Source organism: Mercenaria mercenaria, chromosome 12 (genome assembly GCF_021730395.1).
Source record: "Mercenaria mercenaria strain notata chromosome 12, MADL_Memer_1, whole genome shotgun sequence".
NCBI classification, from domain to species: Eukaryota; Metazoa; Mollusca; class Bivalvia; order Venerida; family Veneridae; genus Mercenaria; species Mercenaria mercenaria.
The window spans coordinates 45110975-45135581 of record NC_069372.1 but is presented as its reverse complement, the minus strand read 5'-3'; the positions used below and the strand labels follow the sequence as shown (position 1 = coordinate 45135581).

Below are 24607 nucleotides of genomic sequence, written 5' to 3'. Positions count from 1 at the left end.
AAGATATGTTAATTTACAGTTATGAGAAATTTCATTAAAATCTATATTGTAGATTATTTTCTGTTTCAAATTGTGATTTTCCCATTATGAGACTCTCATTATGAAAACTTGCATGAGGTTCAAAACTTTCATAACAGTCTAGCACACGACGCTATCGTCTTTATTTGCCTTATTTACCGAACTTTGATAGTATATTTGAGCTTTTGAAAAAATAAAGTTTAATAAAATTCTGAATTGTAGATAAATATTGATCCAAACGTGAAGAACTACCTTAAGGAGAACTGTATTATTTAGAAATATTTAATGTTCTCCGTGATCCAAAATAACCGTCGGAAATATAACGACACTGGGTCCAAGTACGGGGAGACATTTTTTAGTCTGTTCATGTCGTACTTTTACAGAATATAATAGATATATTATAAATACTAATCCCCAATGATAACGTGATTCCCGCCGAAACGCGAGGACGAGTCTAATTCATGATAACTGATGAAATAACAATTCATAATGCTTGCACATTACTTGACAAGCAAATATTAGTATTTCTTTCATTTTGAATATCTACTATAATATGGCAACATAGTTCAGTTGGGTAAAATGCAGACACCAATTTGATATAAGGAAATCGTTTTGTGGGTTCGAATCCTCAAGAGGATTTTTTTTTTCAGATTTTTTTTTGTTTTTCCTATTCGTTTACATTTTTGCTTGCGTATTTTTGTTTCTTTCTTTGATGGTTTGTATTTGTATATATGTCTTTATATAACACAATAGTATGTTCATTATTTGCATGGCTTAAGTGCATTCATTTAATCAATATACCGGTAATCTTAGATATTTAATAAACTATTCTGATCCGCCATATCGCCTTTAGATACCTTTCGGTCATGTTGTCACAGAGCTCATGAAGGAATATTAATTGCTATGCAAGAGTGAAATAAAAATGAAATGTCCATGCTGAGTTTCGAACCCACACGGCAAAAGATCTGCTGAACATGGTCAGTATGCTTTACCACTGAGCTAATTTGTAATTGGTGCTAAATCTAGAAATATTTAGATTGTAACATGTTTGAAAAATGTTGAATTCCCTATGTTCCATTTTAATCTATTTATAGTCATGTTTGCAAATATCAAGTTATCGTTGGGGCATAGTACATGTAAACCAACTGAAGCATTTTGTTTCAAGGAGACACTGTAATTAAAAAACCAAAAAGACTTTTATATCCTGTTAAGGTTGAAGTTACTTTCGTATAATAAAATGAAATGAAAATAAAATAAAAAGTAAATAAGAATGAAATCGGTCCAGTAAAGTTAATAATAAGAGTTGCTAGTTACATGTAAATCTGCATGTTTAAGATTTTAGGTTTAGTTTTAAAACACGAAGAGTTTCTGTAATCAAGGGGTTTCGTATCGAAAAGGGGGTGTAGAAAAATTGTGTGTTGCAGGTAAGGTTCTGGAATCATTAGAATTTCTGAAACTGTATGCAGATATGTCACCGACATCATTGGGGACAATATTTGATAAATACAACGGAGACGAGTCGTTTTTTATTTCGTCAGATAAAATTTCACGTCATTTTTATCATTTTATCATCAACAACTTTCTTGCCTTTACTGTAGGCCCTTGCCTGCCCCACCCACCCTGCTACTACGCCAATGTACGTTTTCTTTATAATTACATTTTCCAAGTTATAAAGTATGCTTTTCTTATTTTTGTCTGAATCACCATTTATTTGTTTTTGACTGTAACGTGGTGGTATCTTTTTTAATCATGTTTTAACATAAAGACAAACCTGTCTTTAAATACCACAATAAAAAGAAACAAAAGTGTGTCTTTATTGAAAAGTGTTCTTTATTCACAGGTTAGAATATAGTGTAAATGTTAATAACGGAAACAAAACAAGCGGTCTTTTCGGCCATGTGGTCCCTGTTCAGAGGTGGTCTTTAAGCATGGGTTTGACTGTACTTTGTTGACTGATTTTCATAAAAGTTTCCTTTTTCGTAAAATAATAATAATAATAATCCAATGAATTTCTTTAAAACTTGCATTTTGACAGATTAAACAAGACCGTTTTATGACACTATTATCATAAATATACATATGTAACAAATAATTTAATAATTCAACATATAAAAACCAAGAGAAGAAAAGCACATATATGACAGTATATAATACACGCACGAATTGTATGTGATCATGCTGTACGATACAGTTAGGTGCTTAATTTGCGCGGTATTCGTTTTCGCTTGACGTCACCTTTTATCGTCCGTTGTGGTTAGCTCATAAAAAGAAAAATACTGGAAAGTGAGAGATTTCAAAATTTTGATATTGTACTCAGAATATTATTTCTTGAATATGTAAAAACTCGGCAAATTTATCTTTTTAAATTTTTACGAATGTGCCCATTTTTCTCAAATTTAAATGATAAAAAAATCGTGTCAGGTCATGTGTGGTAAAAAGTAAAAGATATCACATATAACCAAGAAACAAAAACAACTTTATATAGGAAGTAAATTCAACCTTAACAGGATACCAAAATTAAATGTAGGCTTTAAAAAAATACAAAGTACATTTTCTAACTGCTTCATCCTATTTACGTACTATACCAACTTAGATATCAGTAAACTATTATATAGGTAAACCACATGGTTATAACATAAATGTTATAATTTCATATGCAGAGGACATAGCACGGCCTTCCGTCGCATTCTATGCACACCACGTGATTGATCTGGTCCTTGATGTGACTGGCGAGATCATCGTATTTGATAAAATCATTACAAATGAGGGTTCTGGATACGACACGTCTACAGGGATCTTCACTGCGCCTGTCGGAGGATTGTACCAGTTCACTGTCCATGTTTGTGCACGTAGTGGAAAATATACTTTAGTTGGCTTGTCACTGGCTGGGAAGGTTGTTGCGGCAGCAGCAAATTACGAAAAAGACACCTACACCTGTAGTTCGGTAGGAGCAGTAATTAGAGTAAACTCGGGAGAACAGATATGGGTAAAATGTACCATAGGACATAGTTCTGCCTATCGGTTATTTCAAGACAGTTATAGAATGAACACATTTAGTGGAATTCTGCTTAATAAATAGACTCACATGATGAACTTTATATCCTTAGGACGGCCAGCACATATTTATGCAATCTCGCCAGGCATATGTATGTTTTTGACAACACAGAAAATGACGTCACTCGACCTTCAGCTATCTCCGGAAGTAAATAAAAAATAAAAGTAGAAATGCTAAACTTGAAAACGAAAGCCGCATTTTGATTCGTAGATAGTCAGGGGTCACGCACAGGGGTCACCCCGTCTAAATGTATGCGCGGGGACTTCTTTTTTTTTTTTTTTTGCTATTGGGGAGCCAATTTTCAGCACTTTATTACGAATTGAAATTACCTGGGCTTTAGTACAGCATGTCAGCTTTTAATCTATGAAAAAAATATTTGAGCTCTGGATAAACAGAAAGCCCACAGGGGTTCGTAACGGACCAAGGTTACATTGCTAATTTTGGAACTTCATCAAATCGCTCAAAATGTCATTTTTGATGTTGTCTGAGAGTGTCAGTATATGCCTCAGGTGTAAGATATAACCGTATTTGAGAGCTGCAGAACTAGACATTTCAAAAATATTTTCAAAATAAGTTTCGTGTAATAAATGTTGTTTCTACGGAAGCGTGAAAGGGCCATCAGACGCTAATACGTTTTAGTACGTTAAGGCTGCGGAAAGGATATACAGATTTCCTAAAATGCATTTTAGTTTATCCATTTTTGTCTCAAACGTTAGTTTCCGTACAGACCTGTTAAAAAATGTCGAAAAAGCACTGATTTTTAGATAAGAAATGATTTCTCAAATAACCCTAGGACGGCCAGCACATATCTATGCAATCTCGCCAGGCATATGTATGTTTTTGACAACACAGAAAATGACGTCACTCGACCTTCAGCTATCTCCGGAAGTAAATAAAATGAAAGTAGAAATGCTAAACTTGAAAACGAAAGCCGCATTTTGATTCGTAGATAGTCAGGGGTCACGCGCAGGGGTCACCCCGTCTAAATGTATGCGCGTGGACATTTTGTTTTGCTATTGGGGAGCCAATTTTCAGCACTTTATTACGAATTGAAATTACCTGGGCTTTAGTACAGCATGTCAGCTTTAAATCTATAAAAATATTTGAGCTCTGGATAAACAGAAGGCCCACAGGGGTCCGTAACGGACCAAGGTTACATTGCTAATTTTGGAACTTCATCAAATCGCTAATAAATGTTGTTTCTACGGAAGCGTGAAAGGGCCATCAGACGCTAATACGTTTTAGTACGTTAAGGCTGCGGAAAGGATATGTACTTTATATTAGAAATAGCAGCATCAAAAACCACAGACTATCAAGTTGTATGGATATTTGAATTTTCAGACTTTATTAATATTACTTTACTTACACTTCTTTATTCAGATAAAGTATCAGTAAACTGCGGAAGATCTTTTTCTCATTATGAGCAGAATTTAATCATTTCCCTGCTAAATTCCTAAAATGGACTGGTCCATCATCCATTTTGGCCAATACCACTTATCGTTCAAAGGGGTGTTCCCTTAAAATTTACTGACTGAATAGCGAACAGTGCAGATCAAGATGTGCCTACACGGATGTTTGCCTCAAGTAATTAGGTCTCCCACATATAGTGGGGAAGACATATTGACTTTGTGCTGTCCGTCTGCCTGTCCGTCCGTCTGTCTGTCACAAAGATTGTCCACGCAACTCCTCTGGACACCCCTAAATAGATTTACATCAAACTTCACGAGAGTGATCATTGCCAAGCCTAGTTGTGCATATCATGAGCATTTGTCGGTTTGACTATTTTAGCGGAGTTATGGCCCTTGTTTAATCAAAATATTTTATGTTTCGGCCACTTCCCTTATACTCCCTTATACTATTTGGCAGATTTCTACCAAACCTTACAGAAGTGATCAGTGTCACGCCACAATGTGCATATTATCGGCATTTTCTGGTTCTATGATTTTCAACTTTGTTATGTCTAGGGATTCGTCAAATTGCATGATGTTTTGGCTACTTCTTTTATATCGTTGGGCTGATTTTCACCATTACTTACAGGAATGATCGATGTCAAGCCTCATTGGGCATAATATCGGCATGTTCCGGTTCAGTGATTTTCAGTGGAGTTATGACCCTTAATTTGTTGTATTTTACCTAGTCCAGGCAACTGCTCCGACACCATCAAAACTTCACAATAGAGCTCATTGCAAAGATTAGTTGTGCATATCGTGCGCAAGTTCCGATCTGCTGTTTTTTCAGCAGAGTTATGACACTTGATTCGCCTTATTTTATGGTGTTTTCGCCACTTCTCTTATATAATACGCAGATTTCAATCGAACTTGATAGGAGTGATCAGTGCAAAGTCTTAATATTCATATTATCGGCAAGTTCCGGTTCAGTGTTTTTAAGGGGAGTTATTGCCTTTGATATGTCACATTTTATCATATTTTGGCAACTTCTCCAATACAATTGGGCACTTTTCCACTCAAACTTACTGGAGTTATCAGTGCCAAGCTTAGTTAAAGACCCTACATATCATCGGCATGTTCCGGTTCAGTTATTGTCAGCAGAGTTATGGCCATTGATTTACAATGGTTATACTGCTTGCTGTTTACAGTAAGGCTAAATTTCACAAAACCTCACGAGCGATTAGTGTGAAACGTAGTTGTGAATATCATTTTCTGATTACATTATTTTAAGCAGAGTTATAACTCTTGATTCGTCAAGTTCTCTGATCTGGGCAACTTCACCAATTCCACTGGTTGGAATTCCACCAAGCTTCTCAGGAGTTACCTCTGCCAAGCCTAGTCGTATATATACTTGGAATTTTATGTTTCAGTGATTTTCCCTGGAGTAATGGCCCTTAATTTGTGTCATTTTGCAGTTTCTGCGTGGTAAATTGTTGGAGACATGCTTTTTTTGTGAAAAACAATTTTTGGTTTGACCTCAAATGGTCTTAATCAACAGATGAGCATAAAACATGATGTTGTTGTTCTTTTGTTTTTGTTTATTTTGTTTTCTGGTAAAGCGTCGTTTCAGCTTCATGTTAGGGGTGGCAGTTACATATATTGTTAACCTTTTGTATACCGTTATTTGTATATGAGTGTAGTTTCAGTTCTGAACAATTCAAATAAACTTACATTATTTGGGTGAGCATAATATTCCTTTATTGAATCTGTTCAATAAAATCAGTCCTGAAACTGCACGAAATTAGTATGGTATTTCATATAATCAGAAACAATATCACACTATAAAGTTATCAAGAAAGAAGTTCCATTTTCAACGTTATGAATAATTAATACAAAAAATGTTCGATATATTAAGAAGTAATAAAAATGTCCGGCAAAAGATATAGGCAAGAGTTCGAATGCGTAATAATTAACTTAATGTAATTACGTGTATTCACATCCCAACAACTGCCTATATTTCACTAACTGAAAATCTATTTCAATAAGCGCCTGATGTGCCAAAATAGAACAATACACTAATATACATAAAATTTAGCCGGTGCTAGGGGTCGTGAGGGGTATTGTACATTTTATTACCCTTCATGAACAGACTCAATCAAAACGAGTCTGCCATTATGTTCTTTGTTGCGTGATTATATGCTTTCAAAGATTCGTTTTCATATATATTTTTTTACCTCACAAACGAACATACTGGAAATTTTAAAGAAAAAGATTGGCCTATATAGAGCCATGTCAGGCCATTAGATTTTTGGCTGATAGCACTATGTTTCTGGAGTCAGAATCCGAAGTTTGACTGTTAAATCTTAATTTTTAAAGGATATATGTCGATTTTAGCGACATATATCAAAATTTAAAAACTCATTCATCTTAAAGTCTCTTATTTGTGCCTGAAGAATGTTATATAGTCTGGTAAATGTAAATATAAAACAAGCTTAAGTTACATTCATCTACACCAAGAGTTACTTTATACGGTAATACTTAAAAATAGCAAAATATCCGGTGCAAAATATTGATTTTAATCTGTTGCTATGGTAACAAATGGTAAAATGTCTTCTTTCTATAATGCATAAATCAATGTTTGATAGTTTCTTTTATAATAAGAAACTTACCATTGTATATATAAAAACTAAAATATAATGTATTAGTTTTGAACATTTAAAATAATAATTAGTCAAAATATATTTTTTCTTAATGTAGTACAAATTGTGCATACTGAGTGTAAGTGTTTTAAACTAACAAATCAATGAATATACTAATCCATTTAAATAGAATTAATAAACGACCTTCAATTATAAACTTCAGGCAGATTCAACACAAATCCAACTTTTATAATTTTGTTAATAAAATATGTTTTAGCTGTTGCTAAGGTAACACTATATTGCTATGGTAACACTATAACTCAGCCGGTATAGTGCATTATATCAACCAACGAATGTATCATTTCATTTTTTTAAAAGATAAAAAAAATTATGATAATATTTCTCTTCTTAGCTTTAAGAGGATAATGATCGATTGCAAAATTGGAAAACAAAGTTTGATGTAAAAGTAACATCATACATGAATATTATATACATAAATATAATCACAGAAATAATAGTAGAAGAAAGCCAATATTCAATCAAACAAAATGTTCATATTTCAGAATGAATTCAATGAAAGACTGTTTTATTCTACATATATATAGTCACTTTCTCCTAATATGGCTTATCAGTAATCTAAAGTACGTCTCCTTTGGTAAGTATATATAAATTGTAAAGAAACCAATAATGATACATCATTACCCGGCGTCAAGTAAATATGCTGTTGGTCATGCAATTACATCATTTGTATTACTCACCAGAGTATGATCCTTCCTGTAGTTTTCACACTGTAAACTGTAAAAATGTTTACCGTCCTTTGGCGATGACACTAGTTGTGACAGCTGTGCTGTAATTGTCATTAATGCAAGGTGGCGTAATTGGCTGCGGTGACTCATGTTGTAATCCATGCGGTTACATACAACTAGTTTTTCATCGGACTGTTCTTCCTGCTGCGAGCATTAAAAAAAATATAAGCTGACCGCTAAAGGTTGGAAAAAACTACTATGAAATCATTAATGTTCGTTGGAGACTAATTTTCGTGGATTTCGTGGTTGAGTCAATCCACGGAATTTAATGCAAACGAACAAGCAAAATTCTCATTCATTTTTGTCTTACAGGTAAAATTATAACAAACAACTTGATTGATCTCTGATTTTGTCCAGAAATTGCACATTGTCGGCGTCAAAAGTAAATATTTTCTTGCTTGAAGAATGATCTACATATAAACCCCGCCCACCTGCTTAACTCAAAAGGGAGAGCGCAGATCTACGGATCACGGGCCCAGGGCAGGGCTTATGTTCGCCGTGACGATTTGATAAAAGAAATTGTGTCTGAAATCATTCGTCCTCCACCTCTGATTCATTTAGGGAAGTTGGCAGTTACTTGCGGAGAGCAGGTTTGTACTGGTACAGACTCCAGGTAACTGTCCGCCGTTACATACCTGAAATACTGTTGAAAAACTGCGTTAAACCCGAAACAGACAAACATATAGATCTCCTTGTTTCGTGGATAAAGAAACGATACATGTCTGGTAAAATTAAATAAATTTATTAATGAAACTTCAAAAATGTTTATAAACGTAAAAAAGACAGTACTAGTATGCATGTTAGCAACTGACTTATCTATTAAATATCGATTTTTCCCTTACTCCTGTAGTGTTTCTTAATAATTATATCCGCAAACGAAGTTTGAAGAAGTGGGGTATATAGGAGTCCCCATACGGTCTGTCTGTCTGGTCTATTTGTATGTGTCTGTCCGGTCTGTGTGTATGTGTGTCGGACTGTGTCATCATATATTTGGGCCTGCAAATACTAGAATATTATTACACTTACCTCCCTCAAACTTCACACACACATAGCCAATATTTAGTTAATATTCGTCCTTTTCTTTTTCTTTTCTCTTTACTTAAGAGGTCAACGGTGAAAAAGCGTCCATTTTTCGTGTCCGTGCCATAACTTTTTTAAGGATTAAGGGATTCTAAAATAACTTGGCACAAATGTTCACCATCATGAGACGATGTGTCGCGCACAATACCAGTTCCTTAGCTCCAATGTTAAGGTCACACTTAGAGAACAGTTGTCAAAAATAGGGTCGGTTCACATTAGGTAGCGCATAATTAAAAGACACAGGGTCCCGTCTTATCAAACATAGTACGACTAAAATTGATCGTAGTTCAAAACTGTGATATTTTTTTCTTGGAATATGGACACATTGTACAGAAAACATTCTACCTATGCCTACACATAAATTCTTGATATAGGCCGAAGACGGACGGTGGTAAACCTATAGTGCCCTCCTGTCTCACCTCATCGACTTTGTGAAGTCATCAGGACACATTTCTTTCGCGTGACTTTCGCATGTAATTTCTTGCGTGACATACCAGGGACCCAATGTTTACTTTCGGTTTTTTATTCTGTATTTTATGGGAGTATATGTCTGTAAAACCAACACGGAATACGGTATGTAAACGATTCTGAAGCATCCAATTGCATTATATAATTAGGTAGGATAGCGAGCCACAGACCCTGACCACCCACTGCATTTGGGCCAAAAGACTCGTGGTCTGACAGACGGATGGACGGGCAGGCGCGCGCACACACGCATATTGCCCTTTTCTGCCTATACATGTCATAAAATATCTCGTAATTAAACAACAGGGCCATGATGGCCCTATATATCGCTCATCAGAGTTGATCTGGCCTACTGACCTAGTTTGTTGACCCCACATGACCATGAGTTGAACTTGACCTAAAGATCATCAAGACAAACATTCTGACTAAATTTCATAAAGATTTGGTTACAACTGTGGCGTCAAGAGTGTTCACAAGCTTTTCATTTGATTTGACCGGGTGACCTAGTTTTTGACCCCACATGACCAAGATTCGAACCTGACCTATAGATTATCAAAACAAACATTCTGACTAATTATCATGAGTTTCAAACTTAAATTGTGGTCTCTAGAGTGTTGAAAAGATTTTCCTTTGATCTGGCCTAGTGACCTTGTTTCTGATCCCACATAACCCAGATTCAAACTTGACCTAGAAATCATCAAGACTAAACTTTTGACCAAGGTTCATAAAGATTAGTTCACAAATGTGATCCCTAGAGTGCTTTTCATTTGATCTGACCTACTGACCTAGCTTTTCACTCCAAATGACCACGTTTCAAACTGTTTCAAGAAAATGATTAAGACAAACATTCTGACCCAGTTTTATAAAGATTGAATCACAAATGTAGTCTCTAAAGTGTTCACAAGCTTTTCCTTTGATTTGATCAGGTGACCAAGTTTTTGACCCAACATAACCCAGATTCAAATTTCAGCTAGAAATTATCAAGCCAACTTCTCTGACTAAGTTTCATAAATATAGGGTCACAACGGTGGCTTCTAGAATGTTCACTAGCTTTTCCTATGATTTGACAAGGTGACCGAGTTTATAAGCCAACATATGACCCAGTTTCGACCTTAACCTAGAAATCATCAAGACAAACATTCTGGCAAAGTTTCATAAAGCTTTTCCATTGATCTGACCTACTGACCTAGTTTTTGACCCAACATAATCCAGTTTCGAACTTCTCCTCGAGTCCATCAAGACTAACATTCTGACCAAGTTTCATAAAGATTGGGTCATAAATGTTGTCTCTAGAGTGTTCCCAAGCTTTTCCTTTGACCTGCCCTACTGACCTAGTTTTTGACCCAACATGGCCCAGTCTCAAACTTGACCTAGAAATCATCAAGACTAAGATTTTGACCAAGGTTCATAAAGATTAGTTTTCAAATGTGATCTCTAGAGTGTTCACAAGCTTTTCATTTGATCTGACCTGCTGACCTAGTTTTTCACCCCCCATAACCCAGTTTCAAACTTGACCTATAGTTTATCAAGAATTAACATTCTGACAAAGTTTCATAAAGACTGGATTACAAATGTCGTCTCTAGGGTGTTCAAGAGCTTTTCCTTTGATCTGACCTACTGACCTATTTTTTTAACTCAACATGACCAAGTTTCAGTCTTTACTTAGAGATCGTCAAGTCTAACATTCTAACCAAGTTTACTAAAGATTGGGTCACAAATGTGGTCTCTAGGATGGTCACAAACTTTTCCATTGATCCGCCCTACTGACCTAGATTTTGACTCAAAATAACCCAGTTTCAAACTTGACCTAGAAATCATCAGGACGAACATTTTGACCAAGTTTCATAACGATTAGGTTACAAATGTGAACTCTAGAGTGTTCAAAAGCTTTTCTTCTGATCTTACCTACTGACCTAGTTTTTCCCCCACATAACCCAGTTTCAAACTTGACCTAGAAATCATCAAGACTAACATTCTGACTAAGTTTCATACAGATTGGGTCACAAATGTGGTCTCTAGAGTTTTCACCAACTTTGCCTTTGATTAAACCAGGTGACCTAGTTTTTAAGCCAACATGAGCCAGTTTCGATCTTGATCTAGAGATCATAAAGACTAACATATTGAACAAGTTTCATAAAGATTTGATCACAAATGTGGTCGTTAGCGTGTTCACAAACTTTTCCATTGATCTGCCCTACTGGCCTAGTTTCTGGCCCAACATGACCTAGATCCAAACTTAACCTAGAGATCATCAATACTAAAATTTTGATCAAGTTTCATAAAGATTGGATTACAGATATGGCCTCTAGGGTGTTCACAAGCTTTTCCTTTGATCTTATTTACTGTCCTAGTTTTTGATCCAACATGATCCAGTTTCAAATTTTTCCTAGAATTAATCAAGTCTAACATTCTGACTAAGTTTCATAAAGATTGGATCACAAATGTGGTCTCTAGAGTGTTCACAAGCTTTTCCCTTGATCTGACCTACTGACCTAGTATTTTAACCAAACATGACCCTGTTTCAATCTTGACTTAGAGTTCATCAAGACTAACATTCTGACCAAGTTTACTAAAGATTGGGTCACAAATGTGGTCTATAGAGTGTTCACAAGGTTTTCCATTGATCTGCCCTACTGACCTCGTTTTTTACCCCACATGATCCAGTTTCAAATTTGACATGGAGTTCATCAAGACTAACATTCTGACCAAGTTTTATAAAGATTTGGTCACAAATGTGGCCTCTAGAGTGTTTACAAGGCAAATGTTGACGCACGACTCACGAGGGACGCCGACGGACGCCGGACAATGACAGGTCATAATTATTATAGCTAACCTTGAGCACTTTGTGCTCTGGTGAGCTAAAATGTCATCGATAAACTCAAAGAAGGATAGACGGTTGGGTTGGGATAAGGGGGCGGGGGTAAGTGTGCGCATTTTCCTCTGGTAACACTTCATGAATGACTAACAAGTATATCATAACTATTAAATCTTAATCACTTTTATCTTCAATTTAAATAATACTGTGTCATTCCAGAAGTCAAAAAGACGGGGTAGTATTCGGCGAGGCGACATTTATCAGGGCGCAATTACTACGTTCGGCCGGGCAACTTCCGGCGGGCGACATTCGGTGGGGTGATGTTTTCCGGGGTATCGTTCGGCGGTGCGCTATAACGACATTTGTCACTGTGACAGAATGAAATGGCACAAATCAGCCACCATAGATCGCAGTGGCATTCAACATATTTATTAATTTTGTTTGGTATATCGTCACATCGACACAATTTCGATTATATGGCGACTTTCCAGAGTTTGATGATGGTTGAGACCCCATGTACGTGTCCCTTCGTGCATTATTAAAGAAAAGAGATAAGAAGCCGTGTGCACGAGATAAGATGTCGAGATGTCTTGCCCTTCTAACATGCGACAATGCGATATTTATCGCATTGTCGCTTTGACTAAACAGTTATATACATACGACAATTTATCACTCGAGAGGTTTTAGAGCAAAAATTATCGTCTTTCTTATTGCATGTCGTTCTTACTTTTCGCATCAGACAATTGAAATTCCGCTTAAATGAATTAGTAAAACCTATTTAGTAGCACCGTATATGAAATTTGCTGTTACACAGTTATAGAAGGAAAATGGCAACAGCAGATACTGTCATTAGAAATTTGTTTCAGGGTATTGATACATAATACCCAGAAACAATTATAAAAGTACAATCATATATGCGTTTTTGACGTAAATATTAGTAAATGTTCATTTATATGTATGAGCTAGAATAGATTTTTTTGGGTTGAGCATATCTGATTAGAACAAGCCGTTGATAAAAGTACATGTATATTCGTTCTAAACGTAACTTACAATAAATGACCATTTTTATATGTCCGAGTTAGAAAATATATAGGCACAACTATTTTTCTTCATTATCACATTTATTAAATAGAAGTCATCTATTCATCGGTTAAACCGACCTGAATCTTTTAGAAATAGCAGATACATTTAGAATACATTTTATCTTGTACATGTATTTCTGTTAACAAAATGCTCATATTTGTCTTGTGTTTCGTTTTCGGACAAGGCAAAGTGAAACAGCAAGAAGTCACTTCTATTGTTCGTAAACAGAAAATATTGTTTATGTCGCATAAAGTAGTATTGTCTTTCCTTTTGTTTTTAGACAAGACAAGAAAATTAAGCTGTGTTATTTTGTTTTGAAGTTCGTAACATATGCGTCTGTTCAATATAAATCGAACAAAAGTTTCAAAAATGTAGCAGAAATGAAATGTATAATTTTACAAAATATACGAAGTACTATAGATAGCGGGATCCTCTATATACCATCATAATTAATTTAGAAATGTTTTTGATTTTTTAATATGAGACTATCGCAGCTATAAGCAAAGTAAAACTTATATATAAATTTATGTCAAGCACTAGTTAATAGTAAACTAAGGTGTTTTCATTTAAACAACACACTTAAAAAATCACGAACTAATTAATGAATAATTATACTAAAGATTTGTATATGTATACAATGCAAGACATTATTTGTGTCTAGACAGTTGCAGTACCTACTATGTATTTTGTTCAATACAAATATTTTTGTGTCAGAACTAATTAATGAGTAACTATGCTTAAGATATGTATATGTATACAATGCAAGACATCAGTTGTGTCTAGACAGTTGCAGTATCTACTATGTATTGTGTTCAATACATTTTTGTTTGTTTCAGAACTAATTAATGAATAATTAATCTTAAGATGGCCAGTCCGCACCTACAACACTTGATCATAAATCATCCGACACTATCCTCTCTCGCTCGCTTTTGGTGTGTGCCTCTTTGTAAAATATCATACAGTGAATGCTCTGCAATGCTATACACCTTCCAGTACGCAAAGTTATTAATATATGTTTTAAATGAACCATAATATCCAATGACTAACATAAGCTTTTCTACCTATAATGTAAAAGGAATTGCATCAAAAGATAAAAGAATGAAAGTATTTGAGTTCCTGAAACAACAACAATTTTCGATAACTTTTCTACAAGAAATTCACTGTATACAAACTGATTCTGAGAATTGGAAAAGGCAATGGAAACATGATTTGTTCATAAGTGGAAGCAGTAGTAATAGTAAGGGGGTTGGGATTTTCATAAACGAAAGTCTCCAATATAAACTTATAGAATATAAGGAAATTATTATCGGCAGACTGCAAATGTTAAAAATAGACATAATGGGGAATATATATGTTTTAATTAACGTATATGGCCCGAATAATGATGATGTCAGCTTCTTTAAAAAACTAGAAGAAGTGATAATAGAAGATAACAGCGAAACATTAATAATAGGCGGAGATTTTAACGTAGTTTTAGATTATAATCTGGATAAAATGAATGGTAGACATGATACAAATAATAATTGCTCTAAAATAGTAAACAATATAATGTTAAACAACGATTTGTTCGATATATGGCGCATAAATAACCGCAATAAAAAAGGTTTTACATGGCACTCGAATCACAAACCACCTATATACTGCAGATTGGACTATTTTCTCGTCTCAGAAAATATATTAAATTTAGTTTCAAAATGTAATATTTCAACCAGCTACCAATCAGACCACTCTATTGTGCATTTTAAACTAACGCAGAATAAACAAGAAAAAGGTCCAGGTTATTTTAAACTAAACAATAGCATTATTTTACACACTGAGTATCAACAAGAAATTAGAAATGCAGTAACTGAAATAGCCAACTTGAATTCAGAAGCAAATCCAAACACTCTATGGGCACTTATTAAAGGAACGATTCGAGATGTTTCAATCAAATATTCTATTAAAAATAACAAGAGAAAAAATGAAGAACAAAAAAGATTAGAAAACACAATTAAAAAACTTGAATATGAAATTAACCTTAATCCCTTAGATGAAAGACTGGCAGTTGAACTAAATAAAAATAAAAACATTTTGAACGAACTATTAGATGAAAAGTTAAAAGGAATTTTAATTAGAGCAAAGGCTGAATGGATAGAAGGATCAGAAAAAAATACTAAATATTTTGCAAATCTAGAGAAAAAACGCTCTGAAACAAAGATAATAAATAGATTAGAAGACAATGGAAATGAAATTACTAAGAAAACTGAAATAATTGAATACATAAAGAAATTCTATGAAACTTTATATACGGAGGACAAATTAATACTTAAAAATAATGACTTTTTCCAATCGAACAATGTCAAATTGGATTTTGAACAGAAACAATCTTGTGAAGGTCTTATAAATGAAAATGAGTGCACGCTAGCATTAAAAGATATGAAAAATATGAAGAGTCCAGGATCAGATGGCCTAACCACAGAATTCTACAAAATATTTTGGAATGATATAAAAACGTACTACGTGAACTCTATCAATTATTCTTTTGAACATGGTGATTTAACAGAGTTACAAAAACAAAGCATTATAACACTATTGCCCAAAAAAGGAAAACCTACAGTAGACATCAATAACTGGAGACCTATCTCACTATTAAATGTTGATTATAAAATCGCAACTAAGGTTATCGCCAACAGAATAAAAAAAGTTTTATTCAAAATAATAAGTAATAACCAAACGGGATTTATAAAAGGACGCTATATCGGCGAAAATGTACGAATTCTATTCGACGTCATAGAACAAGTAAATGAATCTGACGAAGAAGGTATAATTTTCTTCTCAGACTTTCATAAAGCTTTTGACAGCCTAGACCATTCATTTATTTTTAAATGTTTAAAACATTTTGATTTCGGCCACTCAATTTTAAATTGGGTGAAACTTTTCTATACGGATGCTAAGAGTTGCATTACAAATAATGGACATATGTCAGAGTTCTTTCCTATTAAAAAGGGAGTTCGTCAAGGCAGCCTTTATCCCCTTATCTATTCATAATATGTATTGAAATCCTTTCTACAGCTGTCAGGAATAATACAGATATTAGAGGTATAAAAATGTCAAATACCGAGACAAAACAAACACTCTTCGCTGACGATGCAAGCTTCCTTTTAGATGGTAGTAGAAAATCCTTTGAAACCCTAATAAATACACTGGATAATTTTGGAAACGTATCTGGTCTAAGACTGAACGTATCCAAATGTGTAGCTTTAAGAATTGGTTCACTGAAACACTCAAATGTTATATTCTGTAGCAACAAAAAGTTCACATGGATGGACATCAGAACAAGCAACAACGTTAGGAATGGTATTTTCGAATGATTTAAACCAGACACATAAATTGAATTTAGAACCCAAAATAGCAGAATTTAAGCACACACTACTTTCTTGGAGTAAATGGAACTTATCATTAATTGGAAAAATAACAGTACTAAAAACGTTTGCGTTTCCTAAACTAATTTATCCATTAACAGTTTTAAGCAATCCCACACACGAAACAATTTTAGATTTAAAAAGAAGCATGTTTAACTTCCTGTGGGACGCTAAACCAGAAAAAATAGCGAGAAATATAATTATACAAGATTATGAAAATGGAGGTCTCAAAATGATAGATTTAGATTCCTTTATAATTTCCTTAAAAGCTGGCTGGGTTAAAAGACTACTCCAAGAAAATAATGCACAATGGAAAATACTATATAAACATGAACTTCAAAATTTAGGAGGTACATTCTTTTTCAAATTTAATTGCCATTCGACGGATATACAAAATATGAACATAAAATATAAATTCCTTAAAGAAATATTGAATGCTTGGTGCTCGATAAATTATCATACAAATAATGAGATCATTTCACATCAACTACTATGGTATAATCACCACTTGAAAGATAAAAGAGAAAATGTTTTCTTTTACAGAAAATGGTTTGACAAAGGGATATTATTTTTAAAAGACATTTACGACTACAGATTAAAAAAGTTCTATTCCTTCGATTTCGTTAAAAATCTTTACGATATATCAGAATGTGATTTTATGTTATATCATAAAATAATAGGGGGAGTAAAAGCCAATTGGAAACTGAGATTAAAACATGAAGACATAAATACATTAGTACAGCAAAAATATTTGGTTTCAAAAATAAAACAGGATACTCAAGTAAATAAACTGTTCTACCAATTACAAGTGAGGGCGAAAAAAATTACTAATACCCGAAGTCAAAAATGGGAAACACTTTTTTTAAACGACAATCTAAATTGGAAAAGTATTTATACTAATCCCATTATCAGTACAATTGATACCAGATTGAGAACATTTCAATATAAATACTTAATGAGAATAGCACCAACTAATGTATTCCTATACAAATGTAAAATATCTTCATCAAATATGTGTGAATTTTGTTCAATGGCACCAGAAACATTTATACATATGTTTTGGGAATGCCAATCAATACAAACCCTATGGAGTGATATTAAGACATATCTTTCAAGAAAAAGTATCGCAGATATCCCTTTTAACTTTAAAACTATTTCACTAGGTTTCTATGGAAACATTGGGAAACGCAAACAAAAAATTATTAATTTTATTCTAATTTTAGCAAAATATTTTATTGTTAAAAGCAAATACAACAAATCTCCACCAAGCTTTGAATTATTCAGAGTATGTCTTCAATACAGAATAAACATAGAATATACAATTGCAAGTATAAAGAATAAAACGGACACGTTTAATGCGAAATGGAAAGAATTTCTTGATGTTGCATAAACAGTACCAAATACAATGTACAAATATATATATATATATATATAATTTGTGAGCAAAACAAATACTCTACTCTGATTACTCTTTGTATTTTTACATTATATTACAAATAGAGACACACACCAACCCCCCCCCCCCCCCTCCCCACACACCCCCTCTCCTTTTTCACGACACTCCCTCATCATTTCATTTCATTTATCATCATTTTCCATTATTCATCATATAGAAAAACATTTTAGAACAAAAACAAAATGCATGTCCTTTATTTCTATTACTGTCTGTCATTGTTACAACGTTTAGTTCAGAACTATAGATATATATAACTGAATAATCTTCTCTTTGTATTTTCAGATAGAATAGTATATGTTGTTAATTGTTTAATATTGTATTGTCAGATAAAATAGTATATGTTGTTAATTGTTTAATTTGTTCTAAAGTGAAATAAAAAATTGAAAACACAAAAGAAACAATTATATATCGACTAATTTGTCCAGAAATTTTATCAAAACGACAGTGCGACGATGACAAATTTCCAATCCGAGAATTAAGAAAGACACGCGAAAAGTATATAAGACATTAATTATCGACCAATCTCGGTTTTGGTTAATTATCGCATTGCCGTATGTTGGTGAGGCGAGAATTACAGTGGCACGAAAAGAATTCCGTAAGTTTTAACAGTCCTAGTCCTTTAATTTCCTAACATAGATATATACAAGTAATTTAACAAATAAGTTGTTTCCCATCGACACCTGTTATTTATGTTCCATATCAAGGAAAATCGAATCTATATATATTATAATAATGTTTTGCTATAATGAAAAGTTGGTTTCATATAAAGACGAAACGGTTCCATATATCGCATTTTCCAGTTAACATAATGAGCGAATGAACCTATATATTCGAATGTATAAATATATTGAAAAGCTGGTTCCATATAAAGACGAAACAGTTCCATATATTGCATTTTCCAATTTATATAATGGGCGAATGAAATGTATTCTTAAAACGAATGAATAACATGAAACATATCCATATAGGGCAGCCACAGCGTTCCATATTGAACCATATTAAAATATGATGGTGCATTCATTTGTTTTGATAAACAAGGATAAATCTTTAACATGGAGACGAGTCATTTCATGACAATGTTTTCTTATGTTTCAATGCGTATGACGATACTATCATATGATCATTTAATAAACCATTTAGAATCTTAAGAACGTGCTTGAAGAAAGTACTAAATCAACAGAGATCAAACCTGGTGTAATTGTTTGTGAGTAAAACGCCCAATGTCAAGACTGTGTTCTTAAACCTTTCTCTTGAATTGAAGCTTTCTACTTGAGATTTAATGTAAACACAATTAAAGCAAAAACTAACATATGTTCTAAGTATAAGTGTCCTATAATAAGAGAAAAAATGCTCTTGATATATTTCAGTCTTTGCACGCAATGTACATGTTGTTGTGGTCGGTGCGGGAGGGTTTCGCAAAAATGACCGCATGTTTATCAGTTACCAACATTATATATTGCCCTTAGCCAGCAGGCAACTCCATTGCTATTTTGATTAGGGTTTGGATTCAGGATAAAAATGTGCCATTTGAAGGCAAAACACATTCACAATGCAGCAATGATATTCAAACACCCCTTTCCGACTCAGAAAAAAATCCGAACAACTTATGACATGAATGTCCAGCATTACAAACAGACAGCAGATCAAGACCTCAGAAAATATGCCTGAAAAAATAAAATAATCAAAGCCCTGAAAGGACTGATAGCCAGTGCTTATTGAGTGATATTTGAACCGCTACACCTGAAGAATCAACATTTCAATGTGTATAGACTTGTCATGAATTGAGTAATGTTGGTAGAGGTCCATTAAACAATGCTACATGCCAAATATCTAAGCTCTTTGCATTGCGGAAGATTTTTAAAGGTTTTCCCTATACAACTCTATGTAAAAAAAACTTAGTTTGCCCCAGGGTGGGGCCAATTCCAACCCTAACCCTAAACCGTAAACCCTAAGCCTAACTCCTAACCATAACCTATCCCATACCATAGAGCGGAGTGATTCCGAATATTTCGAATGTGAATATCAGATTAATAATTTTTCTAGAATCCGTTGCTGCTTGTTTTTGTTATTGTTGTTTAAAGCAGTAGTCCTCATTTGCACAATACAAAGATTATAAAAATTAATATGGGACTACTTTTTTACACATCCAGAGTAATTGTGTGATGCGGCCACGTAGTTTTCCATCGAAACTCTCCTTATCAAGTCTATTTAAAGGATCACATTTGATACTTCCAAAACTTCTCTTATTTCGTTAAATATTTCTCATTTTGTGCACTATTGAAACTTGAACAAATTAGAAACGGACTAGATGGAAGTCAAAAAGGGATAAAAACCTCCAACAAAATAGCCCAGCTACTTTTTTAATGGCCCTCGTGTTTAAACAGTCACGTAACTGGGCAAGGTATAAATACAGAGGCCTCTGAAAACGTAACCAGATTTATATAAACTAAGTGTTCTTCAGAAGTCTAAGACAAAATGTTGCACTCTGCTATTAATGCGTTTGTTCTTTTGTTTCTTATAAATAGGGTCAATGTTTCTTTGGCTACAGAACCAGTATGTTCAAAATTTGATTATGAAGAAAAGCTTCTAGAAAAAGTTATTAGACAAGAAATTAAGGTAGAAACAATGAGAAGGGAAATAGTGAAAACTCAAGATTCTGTCTTGAACACTTTAAACGAAATAAAGAAGAAAGTTGGCGATATCAACGACAGATTTGAAGACTTGAGAAATAATATCACGGAAGAGATGATTGCAAAAACTAAGGATATAGAGAAGAAAGAGGGTAATGTATTTTTTTATGCCATTGAGCACGTATCAATGGTGGTTTTAAAGCATAATTTATTTTTAGTATTAATATTATACAGCATGTAAAATAACTCAAATAGTGGAAATAGAAACCGTTGAATTTTATAATATATATTGACCACTTTAAAATTTATTGTCGGAAATCCATTTTGATCGAGTATTTTCTATTTATTCATTTGGACACGAACTTTTTTTTTTAATTTGTACTTTTTGTTAGATTCTTATTATACTTAGGATATTTTAGTTATGTTCATGTAAATGTATGAATTATGTAATATTTTTATCTCCTATTTATCCACCTTTTCCGTAACAAGAATTTCACCTGATTTCTTTTTAACAATATTACAATGTCATTGATATTAAATATATCATTCTAAGGAACTCCAAGAGTGTTAATAAGAACTGTTTAAAAGATTCCAAAAATATCTTGATCCGTTTTGAATTTATCATGGCATCAAAAACGATTTTGATGGACTATCTTCCATTGTAAATTTCAATCACTTCTAATTCAATTTCTCTTCAAATTTATTTGTGAATGGGTTGTTATAAAACTGTCAAGATAATAGCAACAGTTCCATGCCAAAAACACATAAATGAGCCGCAACATGAGAAAACCAACATAGTGCATTTGCGACCAGCATGGATCCAGGTCAGCCTGCGCATCCACGCAGTCTGGTCAGGATTCATGCTGTTCGCTTTTAAATCCTATTGCAATTAGAGAAATCGTTAGAGTAATTATTGTTTTCGAAATTGTGATTTTACACTGGGAGCAATACAGTTTGGCCATACAGTTTACTGTAATGGAAGTGTTTAAAAGTTTTAAAAGTTCGAAATGACCCTACTACCATCCTCGGAGACCTTTCGAATGATATATAGTCTATATCTGGATCTTGCAAAACAGAACCGCAATAGATGAAAATCCTGTTACGGATTAAGCGACTTGAACAGTAGTGAGTTTTCATGATAATTGGTAATAAAATGATAAAAAATCAGTAACATTTAACCCTTCAAATTGCTCTACTGCCACAAAAACATATTTAAATAAAAAACGATCCTTTTTTGGTTACAGAACTCTTCAAGAACTTATTCGAAGAACTACAAACAAATTTCACGAGCGACACGGAGAATCAAAGAAATGCTATCACTGACCGCCAAGGCAATGTTTCTGTTTCGAATGATATGATGACATGTATATACTATATTTTCACAGCCTTTCAAAATATTTTATCTTAAGTTTTATAATTTCAAATATTGATTTAACTCTTTGTATTGAGGGAATAGGGATTGGTGGCCGAGTGGTAAATGTCAACTTGATGATACGAATCACTTGCCCCTAACCGTTATGGTTCGAAACATCGTTCGGGGTGTAAAATTCTTTCATGTGAGGAAGTCTTCCACCTAACTTACGGAAGTTTATGGTTTCATCTAGGTATCAGCCAGTGCTGAAATTAATGCACAAAACGGCACATGGTATCTTCTTCCACCGTACAAAAGCTGGAAAGATTCCATATGATCTATAATTATATCAGGGTGACTTTAAACAAAACGTGCAACGAACCTTTGTGTTCCGTGACCATATTACTACCGGAATATGTGAAAAGTAAAAAATGAAAAAACAAGAAAACAAATTATATTGACCAGTTTTAAATGTGTTGTCATTCTTTTTGTTCATTTCTTATTAAATGTTCAAGATATCTTAGTTATGTTTATATATATATGTAAAATAATTATAAAATCGGGCCAATATTTTACTGAAGAAGTTGATCCATATCTTTTTGGTAATATAATTGAAAGGATTATTATAGAATTTAAGATTCAAAAGGAAATGTAAGTAATGGTGATTTATTACAGAATTCTTCAAGAATTTATTTGATGAACTACGAACGAATTTCACGAATGACATTGAGAATCAAAGAAGCGCTCTTACTGACCTCAAAGGTAATTTCTTTCTTATAAATGGTATGCCGATAAGCATGTACCATATTTTCACATTGCCACGTTCAAGGATTTGTTTAGTGTTGGATATTTCATTCAGATTGGTATTTGTATTATGGAGCACACCTATTTTCTGTTTTTTTCTCTAAACCAAAATGATTAGAACTCCATGTGGAAAACAAGAATAATTTATTTACCGGATATGGGTACGATTGAAAGTAGTATGGAAAAAGGCAAATTACGGAATCGGATTTCCACATAGTACAATACGGCTTTTGATTTCTGCCAATTTGTTTTTGTCTGCAATACAGTAATAAAATATTTAATAATAAAGATCCTTTGGAAGCATAAAACGCAATAAGAGGTGTTGAAATATGTAACATCCCTCACGCCCCCAGCACCTGTTTAAGGTAGTTCTGTACGTTTGAAAAACCGGAAGTGATGGCTAAACGTCACGGAATCTAGTAAATCAAACATCGAATAATTGGCAACCTCTGTGTTGATTCATACAAGTGACAGAGTTTCACTCTTTCTAAATATTATAATTATGAATATAAAAATAAGGTCATTAAATCAAATTGAAATCATGGTGAAATATCTCAAAAACTAGCGCAAGGACCTGTACATTTTTTTTTTAACGAAGTGAAGGACAAAATTAATTCATAGCTGTGAGAAGTTTCATAAATTCTATATTGTAGCTTATTTTTTTGTACGCGAAAATGTCATCAAATTGTAATTTTTCCACAGACTCTCATTATGAAAACTTGCATGAGGTCCAAAATTTTCATAACAGTCTAGCACATGACGCTATCGTCTTTATTTACCTTATTCGCCGAACTTTATTAGTATATTCTGACGTTTTTAATCAAATTCCACATTGTAGATAAAATTGGTCCAAACGTGCAGAACTAGCGTTATTTAGAAATATTGAATAACTCCTTGATCCCAAAGAACCCGGAAATATAACGACACTGGGTCCAAGTACGGGGAGACATATTTGAGTCTGTTTATGTCGTATTTTTACAGAATATAATAAGTATATAATGAATATATGTAAACCAATTGAAGCAATTCTCTTTAAGGAGAAACTGTACTTAAACCAATATGATTTTGATATCCTGTTAAAAGTTGAAGTTACTTTCGTGTAATAAAATGAAATAAGATAGAAAGTAAATAAAATGTGTGTTTGCTAAAATCGGCCCTGTAAAGTTAACAATAAGAGTTTCCCGTTACATGTAAATCTGTATGTTTTAGACTTCAGGTTTAGTTTTAAAAGACGAAGAGTTTCTGTAATCAAGGGATAATTGATTCCGTATGGAAAAGGGGGTTTGAGAAAAGTTGTGTGTTGCAAGTAATGGTCTGGAATTATTAGAATATCTGAGACTGTATACAGATAAATACAACGGAGACAAGTCGTTTTTCATTTGATAAAATAAAGTCTCCTATCATTTTTATCATAACAACTTTCTTACCATAATTAGCTGCAGGCACTTGCCCGCCTCACCCACCCTGCTACTATGCCAATGTACGTTTTCTTTGTAGTTACATTTTCCAAGTTATAAAGTATGCTTTCCTTATTTTTGTCTGAATCACCATTTATTTGTTATTGATAGTATCATGGTGGTATCTTTTTTTATCATGTTTTAACATATAGACAAACC

At 33.5% G+C, this 24607-nt stretch overlaps 1 protein-coding gene across 3 annotated transcripts in view; it reads left to right on the top strand.

Moving 5' to 3' along the window:
* Positions 1 to 24607, top strand: part of LOC128547360 (complement C1q and tumor necrosis factor-related protein 9A-like) — a 30024-nt gene that overhangs the window by 3649 nt on the left and 1768 nt on the right. Inside the window, exons 1-3 of one of the 3 annotated variants that reach the window (XM_053519929.1) lie at positions 20636 to 20988; positions 22081 to 22167; positions 22863 to 22949. The exons of 1 other annotated variant lie outside the window; for it this stretch is intronic. In XM_053519929.1, the coding sequence (XP_053375904.1) occupies positions 20682 to 20988; positions 22081 to 22167; positions 22863 to 22949 (481 nt within the window). In that variant the 5' untranslated portion in view covers positions 20636 to 20681. Of the gene's footprint in view, positions 1 to 20633; positions 20989 to 22080; positions 22168 to 22862; positions 22950 to 24607 lie in introns of those variants that run through there. One more of the 3 variants, XM_053519932.1, reaches the window with a different exon arrangement.